General features: G+C 32.2%; 1 protein-coding gene across 1 annotated transcript in view; it reads left to right on the top strand.

Moving 5' to 3' along the window:
• LOC145935136 (uncharacterized) overlaps positions 1 to 13,643 on the top strand; it is a 40,646-nt gene that overhangs the window by 2,814 nt on the left and 24,189 nt on the right. The window contains exons 3-7 of the mRNA XM_083036244.1: positions 83 to 390; positions 559 to 765; positions 1,125 to 1,623; positions 1,921 to 2,162; positions 2,693 to 2,890. Coding sequence (XP_082892370.1) covers positions 83 to 390; positions 559 to 765; positions 1,125 to 1,623; positions 1,921 to 2,162; positions 2,693 to 2,890 — 1,454 coding nt within the window. The remainder of the gene's footprint in view (positions 1 to 82; positions 391 to 558; positions 766 to 1,124; positions 1,624 to 1,920; positions 2,163 to 2,692; positions 2,891 to 13,643) is intronic.

Raw genomic sequence — 13,643 nt, 5'->3', positions numbered from 1 at the left:
TTTTTATTATTTATTATATATTTACATAAAAATAATAATTTTATTACTTTTATTAACCTTTGTTTAAAATTGTTGACTGTAGATTACACAACGTCGATTCTCTTTACTATCTACGGCGATTCCGGCGAAGAACAGCTGGTTCTTTCGTTAGGACGCAATCTCATCCTCCTCTACAACACAAATACGAATGAAAAAAACGACGCAATTTCCTTTGACGTCGATATTTCCGACGGGGAATGGCATCGATTAGGGATTAGCATCAAGGGTGACGCTGTTACGATTATTCTCGATTGTGACCGATATATCACGAGGAAGCTGCAAAGAAATCGCGAAAAAACAATCACCGGCATCTTCATAATTGGGCAACAGCTTAGAGGTGGTTTATATCTGGTAAGAAAGAAAAAATTGCGCTGATAATAATACAATATAAAATATTTTTGATAGAGAATCTATTTTTTTTATAACATTTTTTTCTGGAAGACGAAAATTTTATTCAGAAAACGATAAAAATTAAAATTAAAATTACAAGATTGTTGCACATATTTTGCATCCTTTTAGGGAAGTCTCGAGGTGCTGAAAATCGCTCCAAATCCAGATGCTGCTTATGAAATCTGCACGATATTTGCACCAGACTGTAAGCATCAATTAAAAGGCAGGCTGAATTATAATGCATCATCGAGTGGGAATGGTTACGAAAAAGAGAACGAGGAAGACTCGGACAGAGATGCTACAAATAACATATTAAGATCAACAATTAATATTCCTGTAAGAATAAATATTAAACAAATAAAATTAACATTTAAAAAGTAATATAAATGAAGAAGATTTATGATAATTTTACACACAAGTTGGATATGGATAAACTATCATTATCCATTACAATTAATGTGTCTCAATGTGTTTATAATATATATATATATTGAATTATTTTTTAATAAAATATGTCCCATTTTAAATATCCCAGTAAATTATCTGATGGAAACTCACACAATATTAAAAGAGAAAATTTAAGACAAAATATTATCAGCTTTAAAATCAATAATTTCAAAATATTATATTATGTATTTACAAGATTAATGATAAAGCTTTGTATCATTTCTAGATACTAATATTGAATGTTTCAGATGACTTACGGAGCGGAAACAATGACGATTGCAAATATGTATGAGGTGGAATCAAATAATCGACAGTATTACGAGGAATCGACGATCGATCCTTATAACGAAGAATACACACGTACTCTTCCGATGCATCTTAATAAAATGTATTACGCTCGAGGTGCACCAGGTCCTCGTGGATTTCCAGGATCTCCAGGGATACCTGGACCTCCGGGCCAGAAAGGTGAACCCGGTCGAGATGGATTGGCTGGATTGCCAGGTGTAATCGGTCCACCAGGCAACGTTTTTGCAATACCCTTGTTGAGTCAACAAGGTAACGAGAAGGGACCGGATTTCCAAATAGAACTGATGAAGCAGTTATTATCGCAACACATGCTTGCAATGAGGGGCATAGAAGGCCCGATGGGCCTCACGGGCATTTCGGGACCCGAAGGGCCGCCTGGATCTCAGGGTGAAAAAGGAGAAGTCGGTGATATTGGTGAACCAGGACCTAGAGGAGAGACAGGTATGGAATAGCAAGAGAATTTGTTTCTAATTTTTATAAAAAGTCAATTAGTTCAACGCGTTTGATAAAAATTTATTCTATAAAATTATTATAAAATATTTATTACTATAAAAAATTAGTTTCTAATTTTTAATATCAAAGAGATTAGAAAAAAAATTTAATTTGTTCTAAATTTTTTCGACTCATTTAAATTCCCGATTTTTAAGAATAAAAATTCGCGTTTGTAAAATAAATTTCTTGCTATTTTTTTGAAACTGCATATTTTTCGCTAGTATGAAAGCAACGTTTTTTTCGTAGGAAGTCCCGGAAATTCTGGCAGAGAGGGTAGAAGGGGTCGTCCTGGCAGAGACGGCGAACGAGGCCTTACTGGACCTCCGGGGATGAAAGGGGAGCAAGGACTGATAGGATTGCCAGGCTTGCCGGGTGATAAGGGCGAACGGGGACCTTCAGGGACACCCGGAGAATCGGGTCTGCCGGGCCACGAAGGAATGCAGGGTGAAGATGGTCCTCCTGGTCTACCGGGTCTACCTGGTGAAATGGTAAAGTATATTAACATTGTTATTGTAATATATATAATCAAGGATCTTTCCCTAAAAAAAAAGGTATCGAGAGATCTGTTAAAGTACTGTTAAAAAAAAATACAAGATGTACTAATAAATATTTACACCTTTAATATTTTCAAAATTATAGGAATCAGAAAGAAATTTGTAGGTTGCATAATAGAGAAGCCATTATAGAAATACCAAGCTTTCTGGTTTTTTTAAACAGAAAATCTGAATAATTTTCACTGAAAAGTTATTTATTTTTAGATGACTAAAATCTCGTTAAAAAATAAAATATGATAATATAATATGAGAAATAAAATAGAAAAATAATAAGGATTATAAGATAAGTCCTGTGCAGAACTACAGAATTAAGTTTTTATGAACATTATTTTCTATAAGGCATATATTATTGTTAACTAAGTGACTTATTCTGTTATATTTAAATTTACAAATAATTTTTAGAAAATAAAGGATTTATCTGATGGATAAGAAATAAAATTTTTATAAGATATCTATTTCCACAGGGTCCGAGAGGATTTATTGGACCAAGAGGTTTCCCTGGCCTACCAGGAAATCCCGGTATTCCTGGAAATGAAGGACCATCCGGTGCTAAGGGTAATGCTGGTCCGCCCGGACCACCTGGTGCATCAGGTCAACCAGGACCTCTAGGAGCTATGGGACCTCCAGGACCTCAAGGTCTACCAGGACCGACTGGTTTAGTCGTAAGTTAGTGTTTTTATGTTTTTCAATCAGTTATCCTTTCTTTAAAAAAGGCATGTTAAGTCGATTCTCGAATGTATCGCAGTCCACTCGAATGTATCGAAGTCATCTCAAAAGTCTCGAAGTGTATTGTTGCCTCTTTTCCGCAATGCTGATTGGCTCTCTGTCGATTTGCGTTGTGTGTTATATTCGTAGCATCGAAAGGCTGTCATCGCGAGGGTTAGCAGTTAGCAGTTTGACAGTTAGTCCAAAATAAAATTAAATAAAATAATAATATGTTTTAAATAATGTTATAATATTTTAAACTTGATTAATATTTTCGCGGAAAAGAGGCAACAATACTTGCGAAAATCGACTTAATATGTCTTTTTTAAAAAAGAACTAGAACAACAAGCGCGCGCTACGCCATTCATCGATTTTATATAAAAAAGAATGATGTTTTTATATAAAGTTTGTTTAAACTTGATTAATATTTTTTGACAGAAATCAGATTATTAAAGAATTACATTGCTAATTAAATTTTAAAATAAAAATATGTTATAAAAATTAAAATAATAAATTTATAAATAATATGTTATAATGCTTTATCTGCGATTAATATTTTTTGACAGAAATCAGCTGGTAGCTGTCATAAATATTAATCGAGTTTAAGGAATTATAATATATATTATTTATAACATTATTATTTTTAATGTTATAATATATATTCTTATTTTAAAAATTAATTAGCAAATTAACGTTTTAATCAGCTGATTTCTGTAACAAAAATATTAATCGAGGATAAGGTATTACAACATATTATTCACAACATATTGCTATTTTAATTTTATAGTTTGCTGAATTTGCCCGATAAACGTTTAAACTTGTAAAGATTAAGGCCTCTATAAAGCCTAACAGAACATTTTTTGTTCTAGGCTTTATAGAAGAGATCATTAAAAGATTTCTTCAAGACCTACAAAATGAGCCGACAGAAAATGTTCTGGGCTTTATAGAGGCCTTAATCTTTTCAAGTTTAAACGTTTTTTTAAAGATCTCTACAAGACGAACTTTTAACGATCTTTTAAAGATTTCTTCAAGACAAACAAAATGAGTCCTCATAAAATGTTCTACGACTTACACAAACCTTATCTTTTTAAATTCAAAGTTTAAACGTTTTTTGCGAAAATTAAGACCTGTGTAAGTCGTAAAACATTTTATTTGGACGTGTTTTAAAAGTCTCTTCAAAGTCTTAAATTTTAAATCAAATACCAAAAGAAAAATCTTTCTGTAAAATATTATAATTTTATTATTTTGTAACATATTTTCATTTTAAAATGTATTTAGCAAATTAACGCTTTAATCAGATGATTTCTGTCAAAAAATATTAATCAAGTTAAAACAAACGTTATATATAGATATCAATCTTTTTCAATCAAATCAAAAAATGGCGCGCGCATAGCGCGCTCTTATAAGATCGAAAAGTTTGTACGCTGATATGCTGATGGTACCACCATAATGTGCAGTCAATGTAATGTTAACATATATGAAAGAATAATTTTTGACACGATTTAAACAATTGAAAATTAAAACTTTTAAACCGCGGATCCCATACGGCGCGGAATCATTTTACGTATATTAGATCAAAAAGTTTGTACGCTGGTATGCTGATGGTACCATCATAATGTGCAGTCAATGTAATGTTAAAATATATGAAAGAATAATTTTTAGCTCGCTTTAAACAATTGAAAATTAAAATTTTTAAACCGCGGATCCCATACGGCGCGGATTCATTTTACGTATATTCGATCAAAAAGTTTGTACGCTGGTATGCTGATGGTACCATCATAATGTGCAGTCAATGTACTGTTAACATATATGAAAGAATAATTTTTGGCTCGCTTTAAACAATTAAAAATTAAAATTTTTAAACAGCGGATCCCATACCGCGCGGATTCATTTTACGTATATTCGATCAAAAAGTTGGTAGGCTGGTATGCTGATGGTACCATCATAATATGAAGACAATGTAGTGATAAAATATATGAAAAATAAATTTTTGGTTTGTTTTAAAATATTAAAAATTAAAATTTTTAAACCGCGGATCCCATACGGCGCACAATTATATTACGTGTATAATACCAAAAAGTTTGTACGCTGGTATGCTGATGATACCATCATAATGTGCAGTCAATGTACTGTTAAAATATATGAAAGAATAATTTTTGGCTCGCTTTAAACAATTGAAAATTAAAATTTTTAAACCGCGGACACCATACGGCGCACAATTATATTACGTGTATAATACCAAAAAGTTTGTACGCTGGTATGCTGATGGTACCATCATAATGAGCAGTCAATGTACTGTTAAAATATATGAAAGAATAATTTTTGGCTCGCTTTAAACAATTAAAAATTAAAATTTTTAAGACGCGGATCCCATATGGCGCGGATTCATTTTACGTATATTAGATCAAAATGTTTGTACGCTGGTATGCTGATGGTACCATCATAATGTGCAGTCAATGTAATGTTAAAATATATGAAAGAATAATTTTTGGCTCGCTTTAAACAATTGAAAATTAAAATTTTTAAACCGCGGATCCCATACGACGCGGATTCATTTTACGTATAGTAGATCAAAAAGTTTGTACGCTGGTATGCTGGTGGTACCATCATAATGTGCAGTCAATGTAATGTTAAAATATATGAAAGAATAATTTTTGGCTCGCTTTAAACAATTGAAAATTAAAATTTTTAAACCGCAGATCCCATATGGCGCGGATTCATTTTACGTATAGTAGATCAAAAAGTTTGTACGCTGGTATGCTGATGGTGCCATCATAATGTGCATATAATGTAGAGTTGAAATATATACAAGATTAATTTTTGGCTCGCTTTAAACAATTGAAAATTAAAATTTTTATACCGCGGATCCCATACGGCGCGGATTCATTTTACGTATATTAGATCAAAAAGTTTGTACGCTGATATGCTGGTGGTACCATCATAATGTGCAGTCAATGTAATCTTAAAATATATGAAAGAATTATTTTTGGCTCGCTTTAAACAATTGAAAATTAAAATTTTTAAACCGCGGATCCCATATGGCGCGGATTCATTTTACGTATAGTAGATCAAAAAGTTTGTACGCTGGTATGCTGATGGTGCCATCATAATGTGCATATAATGTAGAGTTGAAATATATACAAGATTAATTTTTGGCTCGCTTTAAACAATTGAAAATTAAAATTTTTATACCGCGGATCCCATACGGCGCGGATTCATTTTACGTATATTAGATCAAAAAGTTTGTACGCTGGTATGCTGATGGTACCATCATAATGTGCAGTCAATGTAATGTTAAAATATATGAAAGAATAATTTTTGGCTCGCTTTAAACAATTGAAAATTAAAATTTTTAAACCGCGGATCCCATATGGCGCGGATTCATTTTACGTATAGTAGATCAAAAAGTTTGTACGCTGGTATGCTGATGGTGCCATCATAATGTGCATATAATGTACAGTTGAAATATATACAAGATTAATTTTTGGCTCGCTTTAAACAATTGAAAATTAAAATTTTTAAACCGCGGATCCCATACGGCGCGGATTCATTTTACGTATATTAGATCAAAAAGTTTGTACGCTGGTATGCTGATGGTGCCATCATAACGTGCTGTCAATGTAATGTTAAAATATATACAAGATTAATTTTTGGCTCGCTTTAAACAATTGAAAATTAAAATTTTTAAACCGCGGATCCCATTCGGCGCGGATTCATTTTACGTATGTTAGATCAAAAAGTTTGTACGCTGGTATGCTGATGGTACCATCATAATGTGCAGTCAATGTACTGTTAACATATATGAAAGAATAATTTTTGGCTCGCTTTAAACAATTGAAAATTAAAATTTTTAAACAGCGGATCCCATACCGCGCGGATTCATTTTACGTATATTCGATCAAAAAGTTGGTAGGCTGGTATGCTGATGGTACCATCATAATATGAAGACAATGTAGTGATAAAATATATGAAAAATAAATTTTTGGTTTGTTTTAAAATATTAAAAATTAAAATTTTTAAACCGCGGATCCCATACGGCGCACAATTATATTACGTGTATAATACCAAAAAGTTTGTACGCTGGTATGCTGATGATACCATCATAATGTGCAGTCAATGTACTGTTAAAATATATGAAAGAATAATTTTTGGCTCGCTTTAAACAATTGAAAATTAAAATTTTTAAACCGCGGACACCATACGGCGCACAATTATATTACGTGTATAATACCAAAAAGTTTGTACGCTGGTATGCTGATGGTACCATCATAATGAGCAGTCAATGTACTGTTAAAATATATGAAAGAATAATTTTTGGCTCGCTTTAAACAATTAAAAATTAAAATTTTTAAGACGCGGATCCCATATGGCGCGGATTCATTTTACGTATATTAGATCAAAATGTTTGTACGCTGGTATGCTGATGGTACCATCATAATGTGCAGTCAATGTAATGTTAAAATATATGAAAGAATAATTTTTGGCTCGCTTTAAACAATTGAAAATTAAAATTTTTAAACCGCGGATCCCATACGACGCGGATTCATTTTACGTATAGTAGATCAAAAAGTTTGTACGCTGGTATGCTGGTGGTACCATCATAATGTGCAGTCAATGTAATCTTAAAATATATGAAAGAATTATTTTTGGCTCGCTTTAAACAATTGAAAATTAAAATTTTTAAACCGCGGATCCCATATGGCGCGGATTCATTTTACGTATAGTAGATCAAAAAGTTTGTACGCTGGTATGCTGATGGTGCCATCATAATGTGCATATAATGTAGAGTTGAAATATATACAAGATTAATTTTTGGCTCGCTTTAAACAATTGAAAATTAAAATTTTTATACCGCGGATCCCATACGGCGCGGATTCATTTTACGTATATTAGATCAAAAAGTTTGTACGCTGGTATGCTGATGGTACCATCATAATGTGCAGTCAATGTAATGTTAAAATATATGAAAGAATAATTTTTGGCTCGCTTTAAACAATTGAAAATTAAAATTTTTAAACCGCGGATCCCATATGGCGCGGATTCATTTTACGTATAGTAGATCAAAAAGTTTGTACGCTGGTATGCTGATGGTGCCATCATAATGTGCATATAATGTACAGTTGAAATATATACAAGATTAATTTTTGGCTCGCTTTAAACAATTGAAAATTAAAATTTTTAAACCGCGGATCCCATACGGCGCGGATTCATTTTACGTATATTAGATCAAAAAGTTTGTACGCTGGTATGCTGATGGTGCCATCATAACGTGCTGTCAATGTAATGTTAAAATATATACAAGATTAATTTTTGGCTCGCTTTAAACAATTGAAAATTAAAATTTTTAAACCGCGGATCCCATTCGGCGCGGATTCATTTTACGTATGTTAGATCAAAAAGTTTGTACGCTGGTATGCTGATGGTACCATCATAATGTGCAGTCAATGTACTGTTAACATATATGAAAGAATAATTTTTGGCTCGCTTTAAACAATTGAAAATTAAAATTTTTAAACAGCGGATCCCATACCGCGCGGATTCATTTTACGTATATTCGATCAAAAAGTTGGTAGGCTGGTATGCTGATGGTACCATCATAATATGAAGACAATGTAGTGATAAAATATATGAAAAATAAATTTTTGGTTTGTTTTAAAATATTAAAAATTAAAATTTTTAAACCGCGGATCCCATACGGCGCACAATTATATTACGTGTATAATACCAAAAAGTTTGTACGCTGGTATGCTGATGATATCATCATAATGTGCAGTCAATGTACTGTTAAAATATATGAAAGAATAATTTTTGGCTAGCTTTAAACAATTGAAAATTAAAATTTTTAAACCGCGGACACCATACGGCGCACAATTATATTACGTGTATAATACCAAAAAGTTTGTACGCTGGTATGCTGATGGTACCATCATAATGAGCAGTCAATGTACTGTTAAAATATATGAAAGAATAATTTTTGGCTCGCTTTAAACAATTAAAAATTAAAATTTTTAAGACGCGGATCCCATATGGCGCGGATTCATTTTACGTATATTAGATCAAAATGTTTGTACGCTGGTATGCTGATGGTACCATCATAATGTGCAGTCAATGTAATGTTAAAATATATGAAAGAATAATTTTTGGCACGCTTTAAACAATTGAAAATTAAAATTTTTAAACCGCGGATCCCATACGACGCGGATTCATTTTACGTATAGTAGATCAAAAAGTTTGTACGCTGGTATGATGATGGTGCCATCATAATGTGCACATAATGTACAGTTGAAATATATACAAGATTAATTTTTGGCTCGCTTTAAACAATTCAAAATTAAAATTTTTAAACCACGGATCCCATACGGCGCGAATTCATTTTACGTATATTAGATCAAAATGTTTTTACGCTGGTATGCTGGTGGTACCATCATAATGTGCAGTCAATGTAATGTTAAAATATATGAAAGAATTATTTTTGGCTCGCTTTAAACAATTGAAAATTAAAATTTTTAAACCGCGGATCCCATACGGCGCGGATTCATTTTACGTATATTAGATCAAAAAGTTTGTACGCTGGTATGCTGATGGTACCATCATAATGTGCATATAATGTACAGTTGAAATATATACAAGATTAATTTTTGGCTCGCTTTAAACAATTGAAAATTAAAATTTTTATACCGCGGATCCCATACGGCGCGGATTCATTTTACGTATATTAGATCAAAAAATTTGTACGCTGGTATGCTGATGGTACCATCATAATGTGCAGTCAATGTAATGTTAAAATATATACAAGATTAATTTTTGGCTCGCTTTAAACAATTGAAAATTAAAATTTTTAAACCGCGGATCCCATATGGCGCGGATTCATTTTACGTATAGTAGATCAAAAAGTTTGTACGCTGGTATGCTGATGGTGCCATCATAATGTGCATATAATGTACAGTTGAAATATATACAAGATTAATTTTTGGCTCGCTTTAAACAATTGAAAATTAAAATTTTTATACCGCGGATCCCATACGGCGCGGATTCATTTTACGTATATTAGATCAAAAAGTTTGTACGCTGGTATGCTAGTGGTACCATCATAATGAGCAGTCAATGTAATCTTAAAATATATGAAAGAATTCTTTTTGGCTCGCTTTAAACAATTGAAAATTAAAATTTTTAAACCGCGGATCCCATATGGCGCGGATTCATTTTACGTATAGTAGATCAAAAAGTTTGTACGCTGGTATGCTGATGGTGCCATCATAATGTGCAGTCAATGTAATGTTAAAATATATGAAAGAATAATTTTTGGCTCGCTTTAAACAATTGAAAATTAAAATTTTTAAACCGCGGATCCCATATGGCGCGGATTCATTTTACGTATAGTAGATCAAAAAGTTTGTACGCTGGTATGCTGATGGTGCCATCATAATGTGCATATAATGTAGAGTTGAAATATATACAAGATTAATTTTTGGCTCGCTTTAAACAATTGAAAATTAAAATTTTTATACCGCGGATCCCATACGGCGCGGATTCATTTTACGTATATTAGATCAAAAAGTTTGTACGCTGGTATGCTGATGGTGCCATCATAATGTGCAGTCAATGTAATGTTAAAATATATGAAAGAATAATTTTTGGCTCGCTTTAAACAATTGAAAATTAAAATTTTTAAACCGCGGATCCCATATGGCGCGGATTCATTTTACGTATAGTAGATCAAAAAGTTTGTACGCTGGTATGCTGATGGTGCCATCATAATGTGCATATAATGTAGAGTTGAAATATATACAAGATTAATTTTTGGCTCGCTTTAAACAATTGAAAATTAAAATTTTTATACCGCGGATCCCATACGGCGCGGATTCATTTTACGTATATTAGATCAAAAAGTTTGTACGCTGGTATGCTGATGGTACCATCATAATGTGCATATAATGTACAGTTGAAATATATACAAGATTAATTTTTGGCTCGCTTTAAACAATTGAAAATTAAAATTTTTATACCGCGGATCCCATTCGGCGCGGATTCATTTTACGTATATTAGATCAAAAAGTTTGTACGCTGGTATGCTGGTGGTACCATCATAATGTGCAGTCAATGTAATATTAAAATATATGAAAGAATTATTTTTGGCTCGCTTTAAAAAATTGAAAATTAAAATTTTTAAACCGCGGATCCCATACGGCGCGGATTCATTTTACGTATATTAGATCAAAAAGTTTGTACGCTGATATGCTGGTGGTACCATCATAATGTGCAGTCAATGTAATGTTAAAATATATGAAAGAATAATTTTTGGCTCGCTTTAAACAATTGAAAATTAATATTTTTAAACCGCGGATCCCATATGGCGCGGATTCATTTTACGTATAGTAGATCAAAAAGTTTGTACGCTGGTATGCTGATGGTGCCATCATAATGTGCATATAATGTACAGTTGAAATATATACAAGATTAATTTTTGGCTCGCTTTAAACAATTGAAAAATAAAATTTTTTAACCGCGGATCCCATACGGCGTGGATTCATTTTACGTATATTAGATCAAAAAGTTTGTACGCTGGTATGCTGATGGTGCCATCATAATGTGCTGTCAATGTAATGTTAAAATATATACAAGATTAATTTTTGGCTCGCTTTAAACAATTGAAAATTAAAATTTTTAAACCGCGGATCCCATTCGGCGCGGATTCATTTTACGTATGTTAGATCAAAAAGTTTGTACGCTGGTATGCTGATGGTACCATCATAATGTGCATATAATGTACAGTTGAAATATATACAAGATTAATTTTTGGCTCGCTTTAAACAATTGAAAATTAAAATTTTTATACCGCGGATCCCATACGGCGCGGATTCATTTTACGTATATTAGATCAAAAAATTTGTACGCTGGTATGCTGATGGTACCATCATAATGTGCAGTCAATGTAATATTAAAATATATACAAGATTAATTTTTGGCTCGCTTTAAACAATTGAAAATTAAAATTTTTAAACCGCGGATCCCATACGGCGCAGATTCATTTTACGTATATTAGATCAAAAAGTTTGTACGCTGGTATGCTGATGGTACCATCATAATGTGCATATAATGTACAGTTGAAATATATACAAGATTAATTTTTGGCTCGCTTTAAACAATTGAAAATTAAAATTTTTATACCGCGGTTCCCATACGGCGCGGATTCATTTTACGTATATTAGATCAAAAAGTTTGTACTCTGGTATGCTGATGGTACCATCATAATGTGCAGTCAATGTAATGTTAAAATATATGAAAGAATAATTTTTGGCTCGCTTTAAACAATTGAAAATTAAAATTTTTAAACCGCGGATCCCATATGGCGCGGATTCATTTTACGTATAGTAGATCAAAAAGTTTGTACGCTGGTATGCTGATGGTGCCATCATAATGTGCATATAATGTACAGTTGAAATATATACAAGATTAATTTTTGGCTCGCTTTAAACAATTGAAAATTAAAATTTTTAAACCGCGGATCCCATACGGCGCGGATTCATTTTACGTATATTAGATCAAAAAGTTTGTACGCTGGTATGCTGATGGTGCCATCATAACGTGCTGTCAATGTAATGTTAAAATATATACAAGATTAATTTTTGGCTCGCTTTAAACAATTGAAAATTAAAATTTTTAAACCGCGGATCCCATACGGCGCGGATTCATTTTACGTATATTCGATCAAAAAGTTGGTAGGCTGGTATGCTGATGGTACCATCATAATATGAAGACAATGTAGTGATAAAATATATGAAAAATAAATTTTTGGTTTGTTTTAAAATATTAAAAATTAAAATTTTTAAACCGCGGATCCCATACGGCGCACAATTATATTACGTGTATAATACCAAAAAGTTTGTACGCTGGTATGCTGATGATATCATCATAATGTGCAGTCAATGTACTGTTAAAATATATGAAAGAATAATTTTTGGCTAGCTTTAAACAATTGAAAATTAAAATTTTTAAACCGCGGACACCATACGGCGCACAATTATATTACGTGTATAATACCAAAAAGTTTGTACGCTGGTATGCTGATGGTACCATCATAATGAGCAGTCAATGTACTGTTAAAATATATGAAAGAATAATTTTTGGCTCGCTTTAAACAATTAAAAATTAAAATTTTTAAGACGCGGATCCCATATGGCGCGGATTCATTTTACGTATATTAGATCAAAATGTTTGTACGCTGGTATGCTGATGGTACCATCATAATGTGCAGTCAATGTAATGTTAAAATATATGAAAGAATAATTTTTGGCACGCTTTAAACAATTGAAAATTAAAATTTTTAAACCGCGGATCCCATACGACGCGGATTCATTTTACGTATAGTAGATCAAAAAGTTTGTACGCTGGTATGATGATGGTGCCATCATAATGTGCACATAATGTACAGTTGAAATATATACAAGATTAATTTTTGGCTCGCTTTAAACAATTCAAAATTAAAATTTTTAAACCACGGATCCCATACGGCGCGAATTCATTTTACGTATATTAGATCAAAATGTTTTTACGCTGGTATGCTGGTGGTACCATCATAATGTGCAGTCAATGTAATGTTAAAATATATGAAAGAATTATTTTTGGCTCGCTTTAAACAATTGAAAATTAAAATTTTTAAACCGCGGATCCCATACGGCGCGGATTCATTTTACGTATATTAGATCAAAA

Source organism: Prenolepis imparis, unplaced genomic scaffold (genome assembly GCF_030444845.1).
Source record: "Prenolepis imparis isolate NDT839.2.m4 unplaced genomic scaffold, iyPreImpa1.0 SCAF_4, whole genome shotgun sequence".
In the NCBI taxonomy this organism is placed as follows: domain Eukaryota; kingdom Metazoa; phylum Arthropoda; class Insecta; order Hymenoptera; family Formicidae; genus Prenolepis; species Prenolepis imparis.
Note: the sequence above shows the minus strand (reverse complement) of the source record. Positions and strands in the feature narration are given on the sequence as shown.